Source organism: Uloborus diversus, chromosome 9 (assembly GCF_026930045.1).
Source record: "Uloborus diversus isolate 005 chromosome 9, Udiv.v.3.1, whole genome shotgun sequence".
NCBI classification, from domain to species: domain Eukaryota; kingdom Metazoa; phylum Arthropoda; class Arachnida; order Araneae; family Uloboridae; genus Uloborus; species Uloborus diversus.
Window position 1 is genome coordinate 70,712,525 of NC_072739.1, and position 26,327 is coordinate 70,738,851.

Here is a 26,327-nt window from a genome sequence, read left to right on the forward strand (position 1 = left end):
CCAAAATCATGTTTTTCCAATTGAGGGGGTTGGAGAGATAAAGTTAAAGTTCGGTCCTAAGACCATTAATTTAGTAAATGTGATGTATTCGCCGCATTTGCGAAGAAATTTACTGTCTGGTCCCAGATTTGACCAAGCGGGAGCATGTTTTAAAGGGGGAAAAGGTTTGGTAACTGTATCAGATAATGGCGAAATAATTTTTAAAGCTAAACTATCTAATGGCATTTATTTTGTTAACCCAAAGGTAATTTCAGAAAATGTACATAAAAATGTTAATTATGAAGCTAGTAGTACTGAAAGCTTAGAATTATGGCACAAAAGATTTGCTCATGTAAATGTCGATAATATAAAGAAAACTGCTGAATATAAATGTACTAGGGGTCTACCAGTTTTTAAAAATGATAAAGTAAATTGTGAAGATTGTAAATTAGGAAAATTCAGACGCGTATCTTTCAAACCAATGGACGAAATTAGATCAAAGAAACCTTTAGAATTAATTTATAGTGACATTTGGGGGCCATCGAGTATTGAAGGTAGAAGAGGTGAACGATACTTTCTTTCAGTCGTTGATGATTATTCCCGTAGAACGTCATTGTACCCATTGAAAAATAAAAATCAGGCAGCAGAAATTCTCATTAATCATATTAAAAGGGCAGAGAGATTCCTGGGAACAAAGCTGAAAGCAATAAGAACTGACAATGGAGGGGAATTTTCAAATACAATTTTAAGTAAATTTTGTCAAAATGAAGGAATAAAACATGAATTCACTAATAGTTATACCCCTGAGCAAAACGGGGCGGCTGAAGTATTTAACAGAACTGTGGCAGATGGTACTAGGGTAATTTTAGAAGAGAGTGGTATAGGTAAAAACTTTTGGCCTGAAGCCATGTTGTATTTCACGTACACCTGGAACCGCGTATGTCATAGAGATCAAAAACTAACTCCTTTTGAGCTATATGGGGGAAAATCACCCTCAATCAGACATTTGAAACCATTTGGATGCGTAGCCTACGTTGGTGTGCCGAAGCAACGTCGGCAAAAGCTTGATCTTAAAGCCCAAAAAGGGATTTTAATTGGGTATGCATTTCGGACAAAAGGGTATCGAATCTGGATTCCAGAAAATGATAAAATTATAGAGACCATAAATGTCAGATTTAATGAGGGAAAATTTTTCAAAGACGAATTTGAGTCTAAACGCAGTGGAGTCGTGATGGGCACCATAGAATGGTTAAATGTACCAAAATCAGATGAAGATGAAATTCCTGATGAGGAAATCTTAAAAATTCCTGAACTACCACCTGTTCATTCAGAAACGGAAGAATCAGATAGGGGGGAAACTGAATCATCAGATGATGAAAGTGATAAATGTTTAAAATTAACAAAATGGGAAAGAAAAGTCGTACCAAGACCCGATGGGTCTCGTAACGATATCTATTATTTTGAAAAAGGAACCAACAGACGATTGAGATCAATTTATGATGTAAAGAAATATTGCAGAAAAAATAATATTGTTTATCAACCAGACATATTTTGCTTTAAAGGTAAAAATACTACTGAAGGAGAGATTGATAACTCTGTAAACAGTAATGTAATTAATGAATTTTCTCAAGCATGACTAGGACATCAAATCATTATTCCTAACACTTACAAACAAGCCCTTAAATCGCGGGAAAAAGACAATTGGATAAGTTCAATGCGGGAAGAATTAAAAGTGATGCAAGATCGCAAGGTGTGGAATCTTGTCGAATTACCGCATGATTCTACTCCAATTGGTTCTCGCTGGGTTTTTACAGTCAAAAGAAATGAAAATGGGGAAATTTTGAGATACAAAAGTCGCCTAGTAGCTTTAGGAAGTTCTCAATTGAAATATGAGAGTTATGATCTTACGTACTCGCCAGTTGTAAATTTCAGCATTATAAGATTTTTCTTTTCTCTTTTGGTGGTAAAATTAAACTGGGTAAACATCCAATGTGATGTGAAAAATGCTTACCTTTATGCACCTATTTCAGAACCAATTTATATGAAACAACCACCTGGTTTTGTAGAAAAGGGGATGGAAAATTTATATTGTAAGCTAAATAAAGCAATTTACGGATTCCACCAAAGTGGACGATTGTGGTTTTACGAAATAGAAGAAAAATTGATTTCAATAGGTTTTTGTAAATTTGAATGGTGTAACTGTGTCTATATTTATAAATCTTCTGTAATTTTACTTTTGTATGTAGATGACATTGTTTTATTTGGAAAGAGTCAAAATAATATACAAACTGTTTTAGATTTGTTACAAAAATACTTTGATCTAAAAATTTTAGGTAAAACTAAAAAATTATTAGGCGTGGAATTTGAGGAGGATTTGAATTGTTTTTCATTAAGTCAAATTGGCTATATTGAAGAAATTTATGAACGTTTTGAGAAATTCAATATCCCTATCTCCTCATTGCCGATAAGTAAAGGTATTATATACACTAAACTAGATTGTCCAAATAACGAGCAAGATGTACAAGATATGTCAAAAATACCGTACAGGAATTTGTTAGGTTGTCTTTCGTTTCTAGCAAACAGAACAAGACCAGACATTAGTTACGCTACAAACATTTTTAGCCAATTCCAAAATAACCCCGGTATAAAGCATTGGGATGGTTTATTAAAATTATTAGGCTATGTTTCTAAAACTAGAAATTACAAACTTAAATTACAATGCAAAGAAATTCAAGTTGTAACATATTCTGATGCAGATTTCGCCTCTAACAGAGACGATAGAACTTCACTCGGAGGTCAGATTGTTTTCATTAACAAATCGCCGATTTCATGGCGAACATTTAAACAAAAGTGCATTAGTTTATCAACGATGGAATCAGAGTTTATTGCAATGACAGAGGCCGGCAAAGAACTTCTTTGGTTTGATAGAATCATTGATGAATGTGTTAATAAGGGGGTAATTAATAAGGAGCACAAAATTAAATCTGTGTTAAAAGTTGATAATCAAGCTACAATAGATTTTGTGAGATCACCGATCGAAAATTATAGGACAAAACATATTGATGTAAAGCTTTTTTATATACGCGATTTAATTTATAAAGATATATTTGATGTTGAATTTGTTAGAAGTAAAAATAACATGTCTGATGTATTTACTAAGCCTTTGTCTCGATCTGAACTAATAAAGTTCAATGAAAATGTTTTTGTAATGTAATTGTTTTTGTGATATTTTTAGTAATTTAATTTTTTGAAAATGTAGTAATGTGGGAAAAGTAAACTATTTTAACTATCGGGAACGGGTTAAAGTTATATATATATTTTTTGCGTTTTACAGTTTATATTTGTACTGTTCAAATGTGTTTATACCAAGTATTTGTATACTCGCCAAGGTTTTTCAATTTTTGCAGATTGAATGTGTTTATATGACATTGGACTGATTGACTTTTTACTGACTTGGAAAATGGAACAGTTTGAACGGACTGGAATCGGATTGAGTGATATTTTGTTATAAAAGAATTTGCTTGTTGTTGTATTTAACTAATCTACTAATCATGTTTATATTTATTCAAAATCTTTTTGTAAAACTAGAGCTGGTATTGAGATTTGTTAGGAAATGAATTATCTTTAAATGTATAAGAAAATAATGTTCATAAGATGGTGAGAGGGGGGGCATTGTTGGCCTGGCGCCCCTTATATAATAATTAACGAATTCATCTCACCACTTATCCCACCATAATATCAGTCACTTGCCTAATCATTGAGAAATTTTCAACGATGTTTTTCTTTCTTCTAATGCGGACGCCTGATGACGTATCTCGCACGTGCAGTCGCCGATCTATGACATCACGACCTTCACGTAATCGGTGATGCATCGTAACAGATCGGCACGTGCCTGATGCTCATTGGCCAGGTGCTATGCTGGCGTGTATCAAGTGATTTGGCGTCCGCATGCAAATGAGTTCACTTACGATAAAAGGAAATGTTTCGAGTAGAAAGGAGACTTCTTCGGTGTTTTCTCTCTGGCAGGTTGACTTGAGCGTTCGTTTGCTTTTATGCAACGATGCGGGTTCTTTTTAATAAATAGATAATAGATTGATATAGCTCAGCTCTAGTTCGCGTTGTTTCAAATGTTTTTAATTTTATTTAACTAACTTTACTAAATGACCAAATAAATTTGGGTTTTATTTTTAAGTTGTCTTCAACTATTTTTTAATCATGCATTTCTAGTCATACATTTAATTAGGTTATTGCATTTAGAGATTATTAGTCTTGAGCATTCTCTTGCTCATTAATATGAAGGAATATCCAACACAGAACAAAATTAACGACACAGGCTCTCCGAATAAGACATTTTATTCGAATTCGAAACGAAATGAATATTCTACCCATAAATCTACTGCTGAAGTTTTAGCTACTCATGTTAATGATAATCAGCCTTGGCCTCGGAAATTCGAACATGATACCAGGGGTAGTTTCAATCAGAGACGGAACTTTAATTCATCATCGTTTAATGGGTACTTGTGTAGTCAGAAATGTATATTCTGCCTTCAAAATCATATGAATCATGATTGCGCATTGGGTGTTAGTGAGAAGAAAAAGGCATTAATGACTAAGGGTCTATGTTTTATCTGTTTTCAAAATCACTTGAGAAGATTCTGCGATCGTAAATTTCTGAAGTGTAAGCACTGTAATTCCTTTTACCATAACTCTCTCATCTGCGAGAAGCAGAATGGAATAATAGATAGATCACCCCAGTCAACGGGAGAAGTACCGCCGCATCAAGAGGGAAAGGGGGAAAACCACATTGCCTCAATGGTATCATTCTCGTATAGTAAAAACGAAATAAAAAAGACTAGCAATTCGATCTTGTTGCAGACCTTTTCGGCTATGGTTAAAGCAGAACCAGGAACTAATAGTCATTTATTACGATGTATGGCGGACTCGGGTGCTAATATGTCCTTCATCTTGAGTGAAGTTACGAGGGCATTGGGTTTAAAGGCGGTAAATAAAGAATTGTTAAGCATTCACACATTTGGAAATGAAAACTCGAAAACGCGCAGTTATGATATTGTGGAAGTTGTTGGCCTAGCGCCCCTTATATAATAATTAACGAATTCATCTCACCACTTATCTCACCATAATATCAGTCACTTGCCTAATCATTGAGAAATTTTCAACGATGTTTTTCTTTCTTCTAATGCGGACGCCTGAAGACGTATCTCGCACGTGCAGTCGCCGATCTATGACGTCACGACCTTCACGTAATCGGTGATGTATCGTAACAGATCGGCACGTGCCTGATGCTCATTGGCCAGGTGCTATGCTGGCGTGTATCATAAGGTGATTTGGCGTCCGCATGCAAATGAGTTCACTTACGATAAAAGGAAATGTTTCGAGTAGAAAGGAGACTTCTTCGGTGTTTTCTCTCTGGCAAGTTGACTTGAGCGTTCGTTTACTTTTATGCAACGATGCGGGTTCTTTTTAATAAATAGATAATAGATTCATATAGCTCAGCTCTAGTTCGCGTTGTTTCAAATGTTTTTAATTTTATTTAACTAACTTTACTAAATGACCAAATAAATTTGGTTTTTATTTTTAAGTTGTCTTCAACTATTTTTTAATCATGCATTTCTAGTCATACATTTAATTAGGTTATTGCATTTGGAGATTATTAGTCTTGAGCATTCTCTTGCTCATTAAACTTTGAGAAACGCGAAGGATAATAATCGGAAAATAAAAATCAGAGCAGTAGTGATTGATTGCATTACATTAGCACATATTAAAATTCCTTCTCAATGGGCAAAGAACACCGCTTTGACAAAAGGCATTGAGTTAGCGGATATTAGTAGTTATCCAAATGACAAAATTCATGTTTTGATCGGTTCGGATTACATCGCTGAAATTTTGGGGGAAAGGAACATAAGAATTAGTAGGAGGTTGATTGCGGTTGATAGCATTTTTGGATTTTTGCTTCAGGGAAAAGATGAGGAATCAAATCGTCAGATATCAATGGTGAATCATTTATTCGCGAAAAATGAGGAGTTGGATAGTGATAGAATTGAAAAATTATGGTCAATGGAAGCAATTGGGATAAATATGGAAAAGGAGGCAAGTCTGTCGGATAAAGACGTTTTAGAATCATTTGAGCGAAACACGACTTATACAAACAAAAGATATAAAACTCGGCTGTTATGGAAAGGGAACTGTACACAATTAAGCAGTAATTTTGAAATTGCTAAACGTCGTTTGTTTAGTTTAGGAAACACATTAAGAAAAAATAAGGAACTGTGTTCCAGGTACAATGAAATTATTGAAAAACACATAAGGGACGGTATCGTTGAACGCGTAGAAAAGAACTTAGATCAAAGTACAAGCACAGGATATTTTCTTCCGCATCACGCAGTAGTACGTGAACAGAAGGATACTTCGAAGGTTAGGATAGTATTTGACGCTTCATCTGAACGCAAGGGAGAATTATCGTTGAATGATTGTCTAGAAAGCGGGCCGGATTTAAATCCCGATTTGCTTAGTATTATATTAAGATTTAGATTACACAAGATAGCATTTTGTGCGGACATTCAGCGCGCATTTTTAGAGATAGGAATAGCTGAGGAAGATAGGGAGTTCTTAAAGTTTTTATGGGTAAAGAAAAATGGTCCTATCCTCGATCTCAGCCCTAGTAATATCGAGGTTCTGAAATATGCAAGAGTAACCTTTGGCGTAAAGTGCAGTTCATTTTTGTTGGCAGGAATTTTGCGGCTGCACTTGCGTAAATATGAAGAAGAGTACCCACGCGCGTGTGAGATGCTCCGCAATCTTTACGTAGACGATCTCATCAACGGATCTTCAGACCCAGAGGATGCTTTGAAATTAAGTAAAGATATGATATTTATACTAAGCCAAGCTAGCATGAACTTATGAAGATGGGTTTCCAATTCGTCAATTCTCAATGAAGCGTGGAAAAACGACCACATAGACTTTCGAAATACTTCCGAAGAACGAGGAGTACCTCTTAAAATTCTGGGTCAAATATGGGACAACATAGAAGATAATTTGAAATTAGACATTCAGCAATTTGAGAAATTTAAAGACACTAAACGGATAATAAAACGAGTCATTTTAGCAGCGTGTGGTATGATTTTTGATCCTAGAGGCATGTTGAATCCGTTTACAGTACGAATAAAGCTGTTATTGCAAGCGATATGGGAAAGTGGTATATCATGGGATGAAAGCGTTCCTTTTGAAATAAAGTGTACGTTTATGGAATGGCTAAGTGAAATAGACGAAATAGAAAACATAAAAATTCCCAGGTTATATTTCACTGATTTTGAGTGGGGAGCATCAGAAGTTCATATATTTACAGACGCAAACCCAAAGTGCTATGGATGCGTGGCTTACTTTCGAATGAAACACGGGGATGGATATTTAACAAAATTTATGATAGCGAAATCTCGAGTAGCCCCATTAAAAGGGTCGACTCTCCCACGATTGGAATTAATGGGTGCATTAATTTCTTCAAGGTTGGGATCTTACTTGCAAGATACGTTCCACAAGCTAGAGAAACAGAAGATTTTCTATTGGACTGATTCGCAGATATGTCTCCATTGGATCAAGGGAAATGATGATGAGTGGAAGCAGTTTGTTAGAAACCGTGTAAAGGAGATTCAAACGAAAACAAATCCATCGAATTGGTTTTTTTGCAACGGAAAAGATAATCCATCTGACAAACTTACGAGAGGAATCGGAGTTCAAGCCTTAGTCAATGATAAAGTGTGGTTCTATGGACCGGCTTGGCTCAGTGAGCTAGACATGTCATGTAACATGGAAAGTGCTAATGTTGACATTGATGTTCATTGTGCTGAAGAGAGGAAGCGAAGCATTGTAACGTTACAAACGAACATTGAATCCTCTCAACCTTTGCTGAATCTGGAAAATTACAGTGACTTAAATAAAGTATTAAGAATAACAAGTTACGTCATGAGATTCATCAAAAACTGTAGAGCTACTAACGAAATGAAAACGGGAAGTATTACGGCCAATGAAATGACGGACGCAGAAAGGTATTGGATTCGAACTGTTCAGCAAAGTGAATTTGAGAAAGAATATTCTCAGCTGAAGAATAAAGAACCGATTAGTCCTAGTTCCAAGCTATATAGTTTTAAGATAAATAAATACCTTTGTGCTGAATAGTAAAGTCAGACCAAACAACGTAAGTAGAAGCACAAATTTGTAAATTACAGCAGACACGTGTTTCGGCGTTACAGGGAACGCCTTTTTCAATGCAAAAAATAATGAGCTTATGGATGAAAAGACATCCGACAAAAGCCAAGAGCAGATAAGCATGCAACTTAAAAGATAAAAAACAGCGGATTAGCCAAACACCAATGACAAAGTTATAAACCGATCAGGAACCAATAGGAATGCAAGCAAAGGCCAGGAGCTTTCTCTTAGGTACGAACCCAGAAAGAAAGAATTCAATTGGACAAGGATTAAGCCGAAGCTTAAACAAAAAGAAAAGAAATTGTCAGTAACCGTGAACCGCAAGAAAGGAAAAGCAGAATGGAAAACCATGAAATAAAATAAACAGAAACAAAAACTTTTTCTAACATTTGGCTCCCATATCTTTAATACTGTTCTTTCCCCATTCCCCCCCCCTTTTTTTTCCCACTCATTTTTATCTATCTTCCTTTGTTTATTTTTACCTTTTTGTCTTGATTGACACCCCCCCCCCCAATTTTCTTCTATTTATCTTTATTTTTCCTTTTTTTCGAATATTTTTTGTTTCTGTTTATTTTATTTCATGGTTTTCCATTCTGCTTTTCCTTTCTTGCGGTTCACGGTTACTGACAATTTCTTTTCTTTTTGTTTAAGCTTCGGCTTAATCCTTGTCCAATTGAATTCTTTCTTTCTGGGTTCGTACCTAAGAGAAAGCTCCTGGCCTTTGCTTGCATTCCTATTGGTTCCTGATCGGTTTATAACTTTGTCATTGGTGTTTGGCTAATCCGCTGTTTTTTATCTTTTAAGCTGCATGCTTATCTGCTCTTGGCTTTTGTCGGATGTCTTTTCATCCATAAGCTCATTATTTTTTGCATTGAAAAAGGCGTTCCCTGTAACGCCGAAACACGTGTCTGCTGTAATTTACATATTTGTGCTTCTACTTACGTTGTTTGGTCTGACTTTATATAGTTTTAATCCGATTTTGATGTCAGATGATTAAACGCTGTCAGAGGTAGGCTTCAGAACTCGGACATTGATTTTCAGTCAAGACATCCCATAATTATTCCCAACAAAACCAAATTTACGGAACTTTTGATATTTAATGAGCACAAAAAAACTTGTTTCACTCTGGTGTTTCAGATACGCTCACACAGATAAGAGAGCGATTCTGGATTTTACGTGGAAGGCAAGCTGTGAAATCAACCTTGAATAAATGCATGAAGTGTAAACGGTTTAAAGTCAAACCAGGTAACCAGGTAACAGCTCCATTGCCACTTAATTGAACAATTGCCTCAAATGCCTTCGAAATCGTGGGAATAGATTTCGCGGGACCACTGTATACAAAGGACCATGATAAAAATTACATTGCCTTATTCACGTGCGCTGTTACGCGAGCAATACACCTAGAAGTAGTGTCTAGCTTTAGCACGGAACATTTTCTACTCGCATTCAGACGGTTCATATCCCGAAGAGGTGTATGTAGAATTGTGAACTCGGACAATGCACTAACTTTCAAGAGTGCAGAAATAGAACTGAAAAAACTGTATTCGAACATTTCTGATCCTATGGTGCAAAATTATTTTGGAAAAAAGGGAATCGCATGGCAATATATAGTTGAACGGGCTGCATGGTGGGGAGGATACTGGGAGAGAATGGTTCGTATCACTAAGATCACGTTGAGAAAAATTTTGGGAAGAGCGTTGGTTTTATTCGAGGAATTGCAAACTATTTTAGCAGAAATCGAATCTATAATTAATTCGAGACCATTAACATATGTTTATAACGAACCTCATGAACCATTCCCTCTCACTCCTGCTAACTTCTTAACTGGAAGAAGATTGACTGCATTGCCAGATTGGTCCGGCAATGCAAAATTTGAATTAGTTAAAGGTAAAAAAGAGCTAATCAAAAGATTCTATATAGAGAAAAAAATACTAAATAACTTTTGGAAAAGATTTCAAAGGGAATATCTTCTTCAGTTAAGGGGTGCAAATGTTTGTATACCAATAAATGTTAAAACTGAATTTAATATTGATGATGTAGTGTTAATAGGGGAAGAGAAAACACCCAGGCAGTTATAGAAGCTTGGAAGAGTCATTGAAGTTCACAAGGGGCGTGACAAGAAGGTAAGATCAGTGACTTTAAAAACATCTTCTAGGATAATCAGACACCCAATTCAACTGTTGTATAATTTGGAAATCGAAGCCATTGAATGAATACATTGTGAGTAAATGGTTGTGTGGTTGTGTCAAACTTAATATTGTTGTTGTTTAGTAAATGATAGTTTAATGTTAAATAGTTAGTGTTGTAATTTCAAAATGGTAATATATATTAAGTGATTTAATTTGTGAAATTTATGTTCAAGGTTTTGAAATTTTAAATACGTCATGTATTGTTTAATGGCTGGATTCCTCATTTCGGGGCGGGAGGATGTGGCAACTTAAGCCACAGGAAAAGGGATAATCCCTACGCAGGGGATTTGAAGGGCATCTTCCCTATCCGAAGGGTAATTCCAATCAGATGAAACGGACACTGCGTGTAGTTAAGACGCGTATGTGTTGGCTCGGATCAAATAAGGATCCGAGTGGAATTATGGAAACTAAACCCAACATTTGTAAATAGTTGTATATATGTGTTAGTAGTATTGTTTCTTGTGGTATATAATAGTAGTGTTGTGATTGTGAATAAAATGGAAAAAATGAAATTGGTTGAAGTTATTGGACTTGTAAGAAAACACGCAACAAGTCGTAACATAAGTGTTGCGACACCCCCGACTAAAATGAAGGCAAAAATCCCTATTTACCGAATAATAAACCCCGAAATAACCAAATATTTCAACAGCCAAAAAAACATTTTCTTTTGTTAATTTGACTTAGGAAACATTGGATTGTTTTCCAAATGTTATTGTCTGAGGCAGAAAAAGACAATTCTTAGAATCAGCAATTTTTGATGGGCGAGAACGAGGGGGCAACCAACAAATAGTGATTCTGATGCTGAAAGAGATAGTGAAACTACCATTAAAACTTTCTTTTTCAAATGCTGTACATGGCCTGGAAACTGTTAAAACATTTCTCATGCAGTAGGCTGCAAAAGACACAGTATTTTCTTCTACCCATAAAGTTGAAAAAAAACTATTTCAAGTCAAGTATCAAGGAAATTGTCCAAACATCTATTACTCAGCAGTTTAAAATTTTAAATTAACTAGCGTGTAATAAGTTGTGGAAAGCTGAATAAAAAGTTTAAACTTTCTAATTATGGATATTTCTGCGCAGTTGCTTATTAGGGGTTTTAAAAAAGCTAAGTGCATTTTTTGTAATTTTTTCACACCCCAATATTACGAATAACCCCAATTTAATGTATAAAAGTTTGGTCCCGGTGAATTCGTAAAATCGGGGTCTGACTGTAATGCTAAATTTACTGTGCTATCAAGAAACAACGGGATTCCGAATAATTTAGGGAATATTTCGAATCAGAATGGAGAGGGCGGATGAGGTAATTAGTTTTGGAGGGGGATCATCATTGAAATATGACCACACAAATTAGAAAGGAATTCATAAAGGTAATTATTGAAGCCCAAATAAGAGTGTCTGTGGTTCTTCTTCGGCAATTTTTCAAAATTGAAGTCTCCAAAATGCATTTTTAGACTTTCTTTACACTTTAAGGGGATCATCCCTCTCCAACCCTCCCCTTGGATCAATGCTGTGGGGGTCGAGTCTTAAGTATAATTCGCAAGCCCAAGATGAGGCTTCACTCCCCCCGCCCCACAATATTTCTCTAAATTGCTAAAAAGTCCTCAAAATACCTTTTTAGAGTATCTTTGGTGCAACTTGGGGGAGGAGGGAGGGGTCACTCACTGTGGATTCATCCAAAGACTGACAGGAGGCATAGTTAATGTTATAATTGAGCCGAAAAGAGAAAAGATTTTACATTCATAGTCTTGGATGTTTTGAAATTTAACATACATTAAAATACAAAAAAAAAATTCTTTCACAGCATATTTTTATTTTTTCCAAAAAATTTGCTAGCCGGCAATGCAATTCCCCAAAGGTGGCACCCTGAGCGTCACTTCTCACTCCGATTTTTGACAAAAATTTCACTGCTTTATCTCTCTGGAAACTGGGGTGCCCACAGAGGGGAATTATGGCACAAGTTGCGCCATCAAAATTTTTGGGGGGGATTTTTTTTCCACAATGTTTTTTTTTTAAATTTAGAACATGAAATTTTTGAATTTTGGAGAGAAAAAATATATAAACTCATTCAACAAGAAATAGATGCATTAATTAAACTTTTACCGCATTTTTTTTCAGGGCCCCCCCCCCCCCCCCGTGTTTCAGACGTGCGGCCGCCAATTTCATTTTAGCGATGCAACTAACGAAGATAAAGGAAAACTCTTAGTTGTTTCAAAAAATTAAAACTGATTATAAATGAACAAGTGAAATAATAGTGACAAAAAGTATTTTTTCTGTCAAGTTTGAATAGAAATTTTATCTTAAAATACAATTTAGTAACATCCATGATTCTCTTTTATCAAGAATATCTAAGTAAAGGCCGTGGAAACGTACACTTCAAACATTTTTATTAACACAAAAAAAAGTACTCAGTACAGTACACGGTTCACTAGGCCGCAGAGTGCGCATGTCTGCCAAGTCGGAAACTATGGGCGCGGTTCGAATTAAAGTATTGCGCATAGAGTAAAAGTTGAATGGGAGGGAGGACAGGTGACCAAACATGTTGCACCCCTTGTCTTTCGGCTGCCCTGGTTATACAAAACCATGCTTCATGGTTCTGCAGTTAAAATAAATAAAAATAAAAAGACATAAATAAATAGTACAGCCAATAGGGTAGGGGTCGCCGAAACATTCACATAAGTATATACTTTTTTTTTTTTGATGAAAAATGTTGTCCTGAAAATCATTGCTAAGTGGAGAAAAATGTATTGGTCGCCGAAATAATTTTGAAATAGAGAGATAGAGAAAAAAAAACAGTTAAATGCAAAGAGAGATTCAAAGTATTATAATGAATACTCACACCAAAAGTTCTAAATGTTTGAATGTAAAAATCGTAAGTAAATCAAAGTTTGATCAAGAGATGCAGGTGGCATATTTAAAATAAAATGAAGTGGAATAGAGACCTAAGGTATCCCAGAAAATTACTACATCCGTTCAAAATGTTAAAAGTCCTTTTTCTAAGGCCGCAAACACTTGTATTGCAATAAAACTAAAATATTAGGCGCGAAATTGAAAACTTGATTATGGAAAATCCAAGCAAATTAATCGTGTTTGGCAAAGGAAAATTGGAAAAAGATATTACCACAATAGGTTTATCAATTCAGGGGCGTAGCTGGGGGGGCATTTCCTTAACTCACTTTGTTGTACCGCATCCTGCTATCGTTACCTGTAACAAGCTGTTCCGCCGAGAGAAAAATGAGCCGTTTGAAAATTATAATGAACAGATTAAGGAGTAGTTTAGGAGACGATCGGCTTTCAAGTTTATTAATACTGTCTTCTGAAAGTAACATTCTCAAAAAAATCACAAATGAAGAAATTTTTTCTAAGTTTGCTATGTCAAATGCACAGAGAAAAAAGCTTCTTTTGCTAAAATGTTATACATAGTGCATTTCGTACGTTTTAAAGAATTTATTTCTTAGTCTCAGTGAAGATTTTTCCTACCAAGAGGGCATACATATGTTCTGTATACTCTGAAAAAGTTTTTTTACTCTGTTTTTTTAGAAGGCATTTAATATTAAAATATTATTCTAATTTTGCATAAAAGCTGCGCCTATTATTCCAAAGATTACTATTAAAAATGTTTTAAGTTTTAAACACTCAATTCATTTTTTCAATTTGTAATTATCAGATTAATGATGTTTAAGTATTTTACTTCTTTATTTTTTAGGTTAATTCAACCAAATTTAAGTTTTTTTTTTTTTTTTACAATGAATGTAGAAGTTATTTGGATGTAAAAGTTTATGCATAAAAATGATTGTTAAAACATGGTATAACATTCAGAATTTCTTTAAAACAATAATTTTTACAATATTCGAGTTATTTTTGTCTTCAAAGTGTATGTAAATATATCATAGTTATACCTGTGATTGCTGTTGTAAATATAAACTTCATTTTTCTATTCGTCATAACTCTGCTTGTTTCATTCAAATTTATAATCAAATTTCTGACATATTATAAATATGCAATGAAAAGTTTTTTTGTCGATTCTTTGCAAAATAGATTAAAAAAACATTTTTTGATCAACTCTAGTAAATACTGTGATAATAATCATTTCATTCGGTTTTAAACATTTAGGCTGCTTTTCAGTGTCTAGGTAAGATAAAAAGAGTGTTTCATTCATGTAAGGTTTATAATATCATATTGCTTCTTTTAATACTTTGTTGGGAATTTTCATTTCTAACGTGTAAGTTATATTATTTTATTCAGGTCCGGTGAAATGTAATTTTTTTAAAAGTTTTAATTCTACCAATCTCATGCAAATTTATTTTTAAATTTTATTTGCTTCTTACTGCGTATAAAAAACGAAATGGACATTTCTTTTTTGTGGGTTCAGAGAAGAAAATATTTGGACCAAATTGATTAATTTTTCCACAGAAACAATTTGATTGTTTTTTACACATTTTTGTTGCTTTTCAATGTTAAACTGTAGTCAAAAGTCAAAGTAAAATTGTTTTATTCGTGCGAAATTCATAATCGCTTGAAGCACCGCTCGATTTCTCTCTGTTTGTACTATAATATAGATATTTTTATTTACAAAATATAAGTAATGTCATCTTTAAATTTCTCGCTGTTGTTATAAATATAAATTAATTATTTTTGTATAGCATCCAAATCCATGTCTTATTTTATATCTGTTTAACTGTTTTTAAGTACAAAGCGTGGAACTGTTTTTTCCCAATTCAGTTTATAACTTTATAATCCAAAAAAGGATAAAATGTTGGTTTATTTATGTAACACTGATAACCATTGAAAGCGAATGTTTAACCATATTATAGTTTTCACAAAGTGTAAATAATATCGTTGAGTTAATTTCTTGTTCTTGTTTGGATATTTACTTATAATTTTATTCGTTATTTTATTCTTAGTTATTCTAATTCTGTTACTCTCATTCAGATTTATTTATCATCTGATTTTATTAATTTCTGTCGCATTATGAAATCCTAAATGCGAACATTTCAGGGAATTCAATTTGAAATTTAAGAAATCAACAAAAGTGACATCATTCAGTTAATTTCTTGTTGTTGTTAGAAATATTAACTAATAATTGTCTTAGCTACTCTTATTCTATTTATCTCATCCGAAATTATTACTTGATTTGATTAATTTCATCCCCATTATAACATGCAAAATGAGAACGTTTTCATGGATTCAGTAAAAAAAAAAGGTAACCAACAAATGTTTTTGGTTGGTTAACTCTTGTAAATATTACGATAGTATTTACCTTACGTTTTACATGTCGTCACCTCAGAGCAACAGTAAGACATCCAAACCCAGAATTAACAATAAAATATCTTACTGTTGCTTTGAGACAACAATGTGAGTTTTTAAAGCATTCAAGTTGTCTTTCAATGTTTAATTTTACAATAGAAGGTCAAGTTTAAATAATTGTTTTATTTATGTAACACTCATTGACCTGTGAAAGTAGTTGTTTATATCATATTGTAGTTATTTTCATTTTCCAAATAGCATAAGCAAGATCATTTAGTTAATTTCTCGTTTTTTGTTGCAATTCTTAACGCATCATTTTTCTGATGCTATTTGTTCCATTCATCCAGAAAAGGATTAATGATCAGTGTAAATAAATGTTGTGTGATAATCATGTGATTAGTATTACATTTAGTTGAATCTTTTAGTGTTTGTTATAAAATCATGAAAGGTAAACATTCATTGGCATAATGCAGCACTTTTATAAAACAATAATAATAATAATTTAAAAAAAAATAAATAAATAAATAAACATGAACGGAAAAAAAATTTAAAAAAAAGAGGGTGGCGAAAATTTGGGGGGGGGGGGGGGATTTTGCGCCATTGAGCTTCGGAGGGGATGGGCACCCCTGTCTGGAAAGAATCACCATATATTATTAAGGATATTTTTATTAAAAAATATTCATTTTCTTTCTGTGACGAAGCATCATTTCAAAATAAGTGTATTTTTTTCTTGTAATAGCATTTTTCAAAATATAATTTTCAATGACCTTTTGAATTCCCTTCAAAAATGCTAATTTCAAAATTTTGATTTTTTTTTACAGTTGACCAATAGTATTGAATACTAAATTCCCTGAAAATGAGAGTTTATTGGAGTTTAACAGAGACATCTGAAAGAGTGAGTTTTTCAGGAACTGTGCATGTAAAGATACTTGAAAATTCAACATTTTATTTAGTAGCATAGCAACTGGCCAGTTGACGCTTTTAATACTGCCGCTTCATCCAAGAATTTTATTTTTTAAGAAAATGCAGTCTTCAGACACTTTACCGGCAGAAACCTTTCTATGCATGCAAACTTTTTAGGTTAGAGAGAAAAGATTTGTTTAGCATAGGGCCTTCTTATTTTTACAAAAATAAAAATCCTGGATATAGTGGCAAATAAAAATAGAAATATAGCTATTCAACTAAATTAAAGGTGTCTTCTGGATATGTACTGCATAGTAAAATTTTGAATTTTCAAATCTACTTTTATACATAGAGTTCCTGAAAAATGCCTCATCCTTTCAAATGACTCGAAAAACTTGGTAAATCCAAAAGTATTCAGAGAATGTAGTTCAGTAGAAAGAAAAATTGAACACATAATTCCTAATGGTTCATATCATGTTAAAGTGAAGATGTTAATCTTTCAATGCAAAAAACCACAACAAAATATTGTGTACCATTCCCAAGATAATTTTTGTCGAAAATCTTCATGAGGGTTGCCATCTTTAGCAGGCTGTATCTCATGATAGAAAAAATTTTGGGAAATACAAAAATCTGCCTTTAACTTACTTTTTTCTGAATTTCAACATATCAGAGCTTGAAAAAAATAGCGAAGCAACTCAAAAAAGCAATTTTTTCAGTGGAGAGCATTTTTTAAATTGTTGCAATTTGTTATTCATTGTTGTTTCATTCATAACAATTCCTAATTACTGTAATGCCCCCTAAAAATTGAAAATACTGTTCTTTTTATTTCATGCAGTTTTTGTGCTAGCCTTTTAGGGTTCCTAGAAATTTTAATCAAATTAGGTTTTAATCAAAGTTGTCATCAACCAGCAACTTTGCCATCTACTTGTGTCGTTATTCCACGTGAAAGATCTTTTTAAAAAAAGTGTTATCAATTAAAAATCTCATTTTCGGTTATTTTTGAGTTGTGTTACTATTTTTTTCAAGCGACGATATGTTAAATTCAAAAACTTCAAGGACTATGAGGTACCAGCCCCCCCCCCCATCTGGATTGACATTAACTATACCAGGATATTTACAACTGCTATCCGCACCTTTGCACTTGCACTGTGGCTATCAAAATCCTTGGAAGAAAATTTATTAATACCTTATGTTAGATATTCTGATTCCATTAGGCAATGTCTCTCCTCCCCTCCCCCACTTAAACATCAATGTATAGTCAAGACACCCAGATCAATACATTTTCCTGCTTTATTAATGACTAATTCTAGTTAATAATATTACAGCTTTTTTATTTCTTTCTTGGTATTAAACCATACTCTTTGCTGGATGTGTACCAAGTACTTAAAATTGCGCCTTGTCTTACAATATAGGAGCTTATCTGCACAGTCCAGTCTCTTTTAAATTAATGGAAATCGGCTTGCTTATTCAGTCCAACAACAGATTGCATGGAATTTGCAAACCTCTAGTTAAGATGAGTCTATCTGAATGGGGGGGAAAAGGTAAAAATTTGCTGTGCATGTTCCGCTCATTTGAATGAGACTCTGCTTAATTCAGAGGTCAACATACATCTGCAAAAGCTGACGTCCCTAGAAACTAAGATGCGTCCATTTCCGGCTGTAAACTGGTTGTTTGCCTTTCCATACAATCCATGGTCAGACAGTTGTTAAGAGCTTCTTTTATCTTCATAAAGGACCACATGGACAAAATATAAGTAAAAACTTTTTTGCTCCTAAAAGGTACATAATTCCCAAACAGCAATTTCTAGTTTTCCCTTAAACTTTGTTCACTGAAGATCTATATTGCTATTTTCTAATTCTGAAGAAAATAACTTCTTCAAATAACCGAATAACTAATTGTTTTAATGTTAAATTTAATGCCATGTTTGATTTTATATTTTGTGACAATTAACTGAAGATTAGCTAATTCATTAAGGTTGCTGTGGGACGCTATTTTGTGAATTACAGCTTTAGTTCACTATCCTGAAAGAGCTTATGTACTACATAAATACTCTGAAGTCACAAAAGGTCAAAATGCTCCACAAATAAACAATGAGATTTGAAAGATTAATTTGTCTACAAAGGAATTAAATTTCCTGATCGGAATTAAAAGATATGCTCAGGGTAACAAAATCTAAACAAAATAAAAAAAACTACAAAAGGTGTTTAAAAGAACAGAGTTAAAATATGTTTAAAGAATATTATACCTGTAGCTGACTCACTATCAGTAAGGTTAGACAGTAAGAGCTCATGCCACCGTTGTAAACTTCATTTAAGCCTCTTTGAATCAAAAACTGTTTCAATACCAGGATTAATTTAGGTAAAGCTGGATACTTTTTCATTAAGCTCTATTAAAAAAAATGAATGAATTATCTGAAAACTTCAAAGCTAAAGGTACATAAAAGCACAAAAGAATCACAAGGCTCAATCCACAACATATTTCATGAAAGTTTCTCTTACCTATCATCCGCGTCAAGCATTTTACATAACATACACAAATTTATCTTTTAGATCGTATTGTAAATCAAATAGTATTTAAACTATTTGATTTTTTCCTAAAAATAAAAGAACTATATGTATTGAAGACATCACTTTAAAACTTAGTTGATCTTATTGATGAAGGAAAAAAGTATTTCAGTAGTGAAAAAATATATTTTACTGGTCTTACTTGTCTCACATATGGAAAAACTTATTTACTGAGCACAGATAGCAATCTAAAGCTCTTATACTGTAGTTTCAAGTATATTTTATTTCAAAATAATTAAATGCATACAACCTCGAAAAACCAATTTGAATTTTGAAAGTTTGAAAAATTTCAAACATTAAGTTAAAAAAAAAACACCTTTTTTTTTTAATCTGAAAATTGGCTCATTTAAACCCTTTTCACTTCTTAACAAGTTGATATCCACCAAACTGTTTTTGCTTAGATGTTTTATGATTTTTCGGAAGTAACTTAATGGACTTAAAGCGCATTTAAAATGAAAAATGCGTCTAATAATTCCATCAAATGAAATTCTGATACATTAATGCCTAGTAGTTACATTTAATAGTTACAATATTATCACTCTTTCTTTTCTGTTTCTATACTAGTTCTTTATTTGTCTCCAAAAATATGAATTCACCTTTACTTAGATGCCACAATAAATTAAAATTTCTCATTTTCAATTATTGTTTTTTGTGTTTCGACTTGAAACCGCATACATCGCTTTCCTGTTTTTTCTTTTCTTTTTTTAATACAACCCATAAAAATGATGAATTGGAGTTCTCTACCATAGTGACAGTGAGAAGTACACAGTATTTGTGAAAACTATTATTTATTCAACAGTAGCATTTCCGGATCTATGATTTTTCTAAGACAAGGCAAAAGCTTGTCTTCCTTCACGTTTTTATATCTAGTTTCAATGAAAAACAAATAGATACAGCAAATTTGCTGCTCAGGGAACGGGCTCTCGCTAGATCAGGCACTGAACAGTAAATACAATTCTTTTCTCACAGGTTTATAATTTAATGCACAAAATTTAGCTATACTGGTATGTTGTTGTCGTGTACCAGCTAGGCTGGCAATTTAGGGTACCCAGCTTCACTTTTCTAAATGTACCGTAATTTGATGTGAAGTCCGATTTCCACAATACACACATGCCATAAGGATCCGTTTATAGAGTAGGCAACCATTCACATCACATTCACGTAAAGAAAGGACAAGGACAGCAGAGAAAAAGTGTGTTCATGCCCGAGCCGGGATTCGAACCCGGACCTTCCTGTCGCAGTCAGACTTCTCTGACCACTAGACAAGGCAGGCGTACTTGTATGTAACTGTTACAATTAAAATACAATTAATTCTGCCTTAAAAAAGTTATTTGTGTGCATCATTTAAAAAAATAATAGTTAGTTTAAAGAAAAGGGGCACCAAAAACTGTACAAGAAATGAGTTTTATAGCAGTACAGTTGAACCTTGTTAATTCCAACATGTTTAAAACGAATTACTGCTAAAAAAAAAAATTCCCTTCGCGATCCATGTACTACTGTTTGTTGTTCTGATAAGGTAAACTACGACTAAGACAAATCGGCTTTAAAGGTCCATTTGAGTTTGTTTAAAGAGGTACGACTGTATTATTAAACTAAAATAAATCACAGCCAGACACTTCACTCTGACACACATACCTTTATTAGATGGGCAGCTTTAACTCCATTTGTGACATTGAAACTAATATCCACTCTTATTCTGGAAGGAGAATGTAGCAATCGTACAATAGGAACCTTAAATTAGAAAATGATTATCACTGGACACAAATTACACTGCAATGAAAATGTAATCAAAAGGAATGTTAAAATATAGTTAAAGTTACCACATTTTATTAGTAACTAGAAAATAACCCGTTAAGGTATGACGGGAGAAAATTACTTCTTCATTTGAGTGAAGCAACTGCTGTTTGGGGACTTGTTTAAACTTAAAATTTCGGGTGGCATAAATTTGGGCAATTGTTCCTTTCTTTGAAACAATCAATGATTTTTTTAACCACAACTTTGACACCTTATCATCACCTTGAATTTCAAAGAAAGAATACAAATATCTAATGACTCAGCAATCAGCAAAGAGAAAACATGCATTTAAAAGCCTCTATCAAATCATTCTGAACATAAAATTAAAAAAAAAAAATAGGAAAATGATAACTGTAAAGAAAATCGTAATTTCCTCTTTTTTTTCTTAAGTCATTTTAATGTTTGACACATTTTTTTAAAATTAAAATAACATCTAATAACGAGGTTAATTGTTTGTTTTATTTTCCAACCATAAAATGCATTTATGAGGAAGAAATTTCGAATTTCATACATAAAAATTTTCGTTATTAATTTATAGTTTTACTGCTTGTCATTTATTTTGAAAAATAAAGCAACTAACAATCATTAATTGGAACACTGATTCATGTTAGAGCCTTAAATGGACGACATTTTATGGTAACCCACAAATTCTTTCTTTGTAACTTAATGTTTTTGTCCAGGTTTCACGTACTAATAAGATATTAAAGTTATCAATTTTTTTAAATTACATTGTTTAATGAAATTTAAGAGTTATACTGAATTCAAGACTGTTTTGTCAGTTACTCATGTATTTTAACAAAATAACAAACTGAGTTATGTTGTGAGTATAACAATGTTAAAGGCTTTTGAGTTTAAGATTTTGTCCAACAGTGTATTTTAATGCTTGTCATTCATTTTGAAAAACAAATCATTTAACAATCACTAAAGCCAGCATTTATTAATGCTATAGCTTTATATGAACTTATTTTAACAAAACTTGACTGTAATCCAGGATTTTCTACCTTTGGGTTTATGTTTCTATCCAGGTTTTACGTAATGAAAATTTATTAAATTTGTAACTACCTCAACTTTTTGAATTCAATTGATGAGTTATACTGAGTTTAGAATTATTTTCTCAATTATCCATCTTTATTTTACTGTAAAAAAGTTCAACTGAGTTAAGTTATGATTGAAACTAAAAAAAAAAATGATAACTTTGTCCACCAGTGAAAATATATAATTCTGCAACTCATCTGCTGAAATATTTTTGCTTATCAGTGATTTGCGTTTGCAAATCACTGATGAGCAAAAATATTTCAGAAATAAAAATTTATTTGATTAAACTTTTACCCAAATCATAAGGCTCATGGATTTAAAAAAAAAAAAAAAAAACATGATAAAAAAAATGAAATAACAACCTAAATAAGAAAAACTAAATTTACTGCAAAAATAGTAGTAAATGAAAATTTGTACCTCTAATCGTTCTTAAGATTAAAACATTATACAATAGAACCTGGTCATTACGTCACCCTAAGCCAGAGGAACTCTTATTAGAAATATTGTTGCAACAGTGATCTCTGAAGTGAACTGAAGAGGAACCTTGCTAAATGCAAACCAAAACTAAACTAAAACATGAGCTTTCAAATCCAAACCAAAACTTATTAATTCAATTTTGTTCCGCGTTTGCGTAAATATTGTAAAAAAAAGTCAGTCTCTCGAACCAGCGTAGTGTGTAGATATGTGATGTAACGATAGCTAATAAATGTTGTTTTATTTCTTTATTAGTTAGCAGTGTTGAGCAGTGTTTGCATAAAGCATGAAACAATGACAACACTACACAATTAAATAAACAAAAATGATTATAGAGAGAAGCCTCAACGTGTGAACAACAGATGAACAAATAGAAGGTAAGCTATTTGCTTATCAGATATCATCTTGATTTATTTAAATTGATTTAATGTAATGGATAATTTTGATTAGAATTTCTTATCAATTTATAACAGATTATGAGACTGAAGAGCTCTCTTACTCTGATTTCATTTAAAGCAAATGCTAATTAATAAATTTGAACCAAAATTATTATAATATCCAAGCATAACTAATAAAGGTCAGAAAAACGGTATAGTTAAAATGGCTTCTTCTCAAAAGAAAGCTTTACAACTGATAAATTAAATCAAAACAATTATGCCACATGGAAATTCAAAGTTGAAATGATTCTTATTAAAGAAGATTTGTATGACCATATAATCGGCGATCCACTCAACCCACTAACTGAAGCTTGGACTAAAAAAGGATCAAAAAGCAAGAGTATTAATAAATTTATCCATTGATGATAAACAAATAGTTCACTTAAAAAATGAAGTCACTGCTTGAAGTTCTTGGGAGGCATTAAAAAGGATCTATGAATGATCTAATTTATCAAGCAAACTATATTTGCTTAGAAAATAATACAGTACAAAATTAAAAGAGGGTGGTAACATGAATGTGCATATTACTAAAATTCTTAAAATCGCTGATAAGCTCAAAGCTATTGGTGAACATATCAAAGATTCCCATTTATCTGCTCTCTTATTATGCTCCTTCCCCCAAGTTACATATTAATTACAGCATTGGAAGTACGGCTAGAAGAAGAATTTAACTCAAATTTTATACAGGATATTTAACAGACAAATAGAACAAAAGGATTGAAAATTCCGCTTCAATCAATGAAAGCGCTTACAAAGTAAATAATGCATAAAAAAGAAAAATTACCGGAAATGTAAGAATAAAAAATTCTGTTCACATTGTTACAAGAAAAATCACGAGAAATTTGAGTGCTGGCGTTTAAAAAAAACAATGTAATTATAAGACAAACAATCCAAAAAGCAATGAAAATTATCAAATAATTCATCGCTCTGTTTCAAGACGAATAGAATTCCGAAATCAAACACATACAGTGAAGCAAGTTCTGATGACCTACTTTCAAAAGAAGAAAAATATAAAACCTTAAGAAGGGATCTGGCTTATCTCTCCTCAGACAAGATCCAGAAATACAGTGTTTTGGTGGATTCGGCTTGCAGTTCCATATATTTAATGATAAGCGTTTATTTACTGAAATGAATTATGATCATAGCTGGGTAACTGTCGCAAATGGGGAATCATTAAGCTTCTATGGAATTGGAAGCGTTAAACTTAAAACAATGATTTCAGATGGGAAGACTTGTAACCTAACACTTAAAGATGTTTTATATGTACCAGATATTAAAACTAATTTAATGTCAGTAAGCAAAGCAACATTGACTGGTTACACTGTAACCTTTGAAAAGGCTCGCTGCACATTAACATATGAAGGGGAAACTTTTCTGGAAGGAAAATTAAAGCAAAATTTTTATAAAGTAATCTTAGATAATTCTAAAGATGAATGTTTTGCTAACCTAACTCATCAGTGTAATAAGAAAAATTGCATTGAACTTTGGCACAAGAGATTAGGACACAAAAATTACAGTTCAAATAAAGAATCAGCATCGAAGAAACTTGCAAAAAGATTAGAAGTAGAAAATCGTGCACACAATTTTTCATGTGAAAGTTTCATCAAATCAAAATCAACAGATGCATCTTACCCTAAGCAAACACATCATAAATCAAAATAAATTCTCAGGTTAATTCATTCTGATTTACCGGGCCCATTTAAAACACCAACTCTATTGCAGGAAAAATATATTTTCTTACTTTTATAGATGAGTTTAGTAGGTTTAAGATCATATACTTACTATCTAAAAAGAGCGAAGTGCTAAAAAAATTAAAGGAACATATCGCTATGACTAAAAATAAATTTGCGCGAAATTTACAAACTTTAAGATCAAACAATGGTGAAGAACATAAAGATCAAGAGATTGAAATTTTCTTAAAAGAAAATAGTATTCAGCATCAATTAACTGTACCGTATTGCTCTTCTCAAAATGGGGTTGCAGAAAGAAGAAACCGCAGTTTAGCTGAAATGACAGTGGTTACGTTCCCAAACATTTTACCTCAGAAATTTTGGGGTGAAGCAATAAACACAGTCACCTACCTTTAAAATTGGACAGTTGAAAGAAGAAATTTACATGTGTCAGCCAGAAGGGCATATAAAACCAGGTGAAGAAAATAAAGTTTATAAATTGAATAAAGCCATTTATGGTTTGAGACAAGCAGCCCAAGCTTGGAATTTGAAAATTGTTGATTTCTTACTAAAACTAGGTTTTGTGCAGAGTAACACTGATAAATGTTTTTTCAAATATTCAAAAGGTAATAATACAGTGTACATTAATGTATATGTAGATGATATACTAATAGCAGGAGAAGAAAAAGACATAAGTATGATAATTGAAAAATTCAAAATAAAAAACTTAGGTTTCGTAAATCATTACCTAGGAATAAATATAGAAACAACAAAAGAGGGAAACATGATGTTAGATCAAAGAAACAAAATAAGAGAAATAGAAAAATTTGATCTTGAAAATGCAAAACCTTGCGATCAACCAATGGAACCGGGGTTACCACAAATTAAATGGTGAAAATTTACTCCCGGACAATAAAAAATATTGACAAGCAGCAGGAACACTGTTATACATAGCAACAGTCACTAGACCTGAGATCCCTGCCTCTGTAAACATCCCCAGTCGAAGGAATGAAAAACCCAGACAGAAGGATTGGGAAGCAGTCAAGAGAGTAATAAGATACAGTGAAACCTGTGTAAGTTGACCACTCGCGGTGCAGTACTTTGGCGGTCAACTTAGACAGGTGGTCAACTTATAAAGGGCGGTAATAATTTATTTTATTTTACTTTTTTTTTTTTTTTTTGGTCATTTCTTGCACCATGTATTCATTTTTTGAGGAATTCACCCTTACTCTTTCTGTTCAACTCACTTTCATTGTTTAACATTATTGAAAGTGAAACAATAATTAAAAATACTATTCAAATAATTTTGTTAGTTTTTCCTTGTTCATAACTATATTAGACACTTTAGTTTTAGAAATTCCATATATGCCAGCTAATATTCTCTGGCTTTTTCCATTTTCAGTTAATTTTAATATTTCACACTTTTTATTAATCTCAAGTTCAGCTAACTTTCTTTTTGAAGCTTTTTTATGTAAAACTTATAGCACAGAGAGCAACAAGCTCGACTCTCCCAGTTCATAAAGGCAAAATCAAAATATCCTGTCTCTTATCCCTTGCACCAGAAACATGTAACTTTAGTCATTAGCAAGCCCAGATCTGCGTACCCGCAGTGCGATAGGCCCTAGAAATTGAAGAAAAAAATAGAAAAAAAACTAGCACTAAGACTTATTTACTTTACTAATAGACACTGCTGGTCACTAGGGAGAGGCCCTACATATTTTGTTGCAGGGGAATCAAAATGTACAAGATCTCTTTTTAGCACAATTCCTGTTTTGTCACAACATATTGCAACTGAAAGGAAAGACTGAACTTTTCTAC

The 26,327-nt window shown here is 32.8% G+C and overlaps 1 protein-coding gene across 1 annotated transcript in view; it reads right to left on the reverse strand.

Moving 5' to 3' along the window:
* Positions 1–26,327, reverse strand: part of LOC129229284 (terminal nucleotidyltransferase 4B-like) — a 63,139-nt gene that overhangs the window by 15,261 nt on the left and 21,551 nt on the right. The window contains exons 5-6 of the mRNA XM_054863558.1: positions 20,735–20,830; positions 18,781–18,921 (exon numbers count right to left, since the gene is read on the reverse strand). Of these exons, the coding sequence (XP_054719533.1) occupies positions 18,781–18,921; positions 20,735–20,830 (237 nt within the window). The remainder of the gene's footprint in view (positions 1–18,780; positions 18,922–20,734; positions 20,831–26,327) is intronic.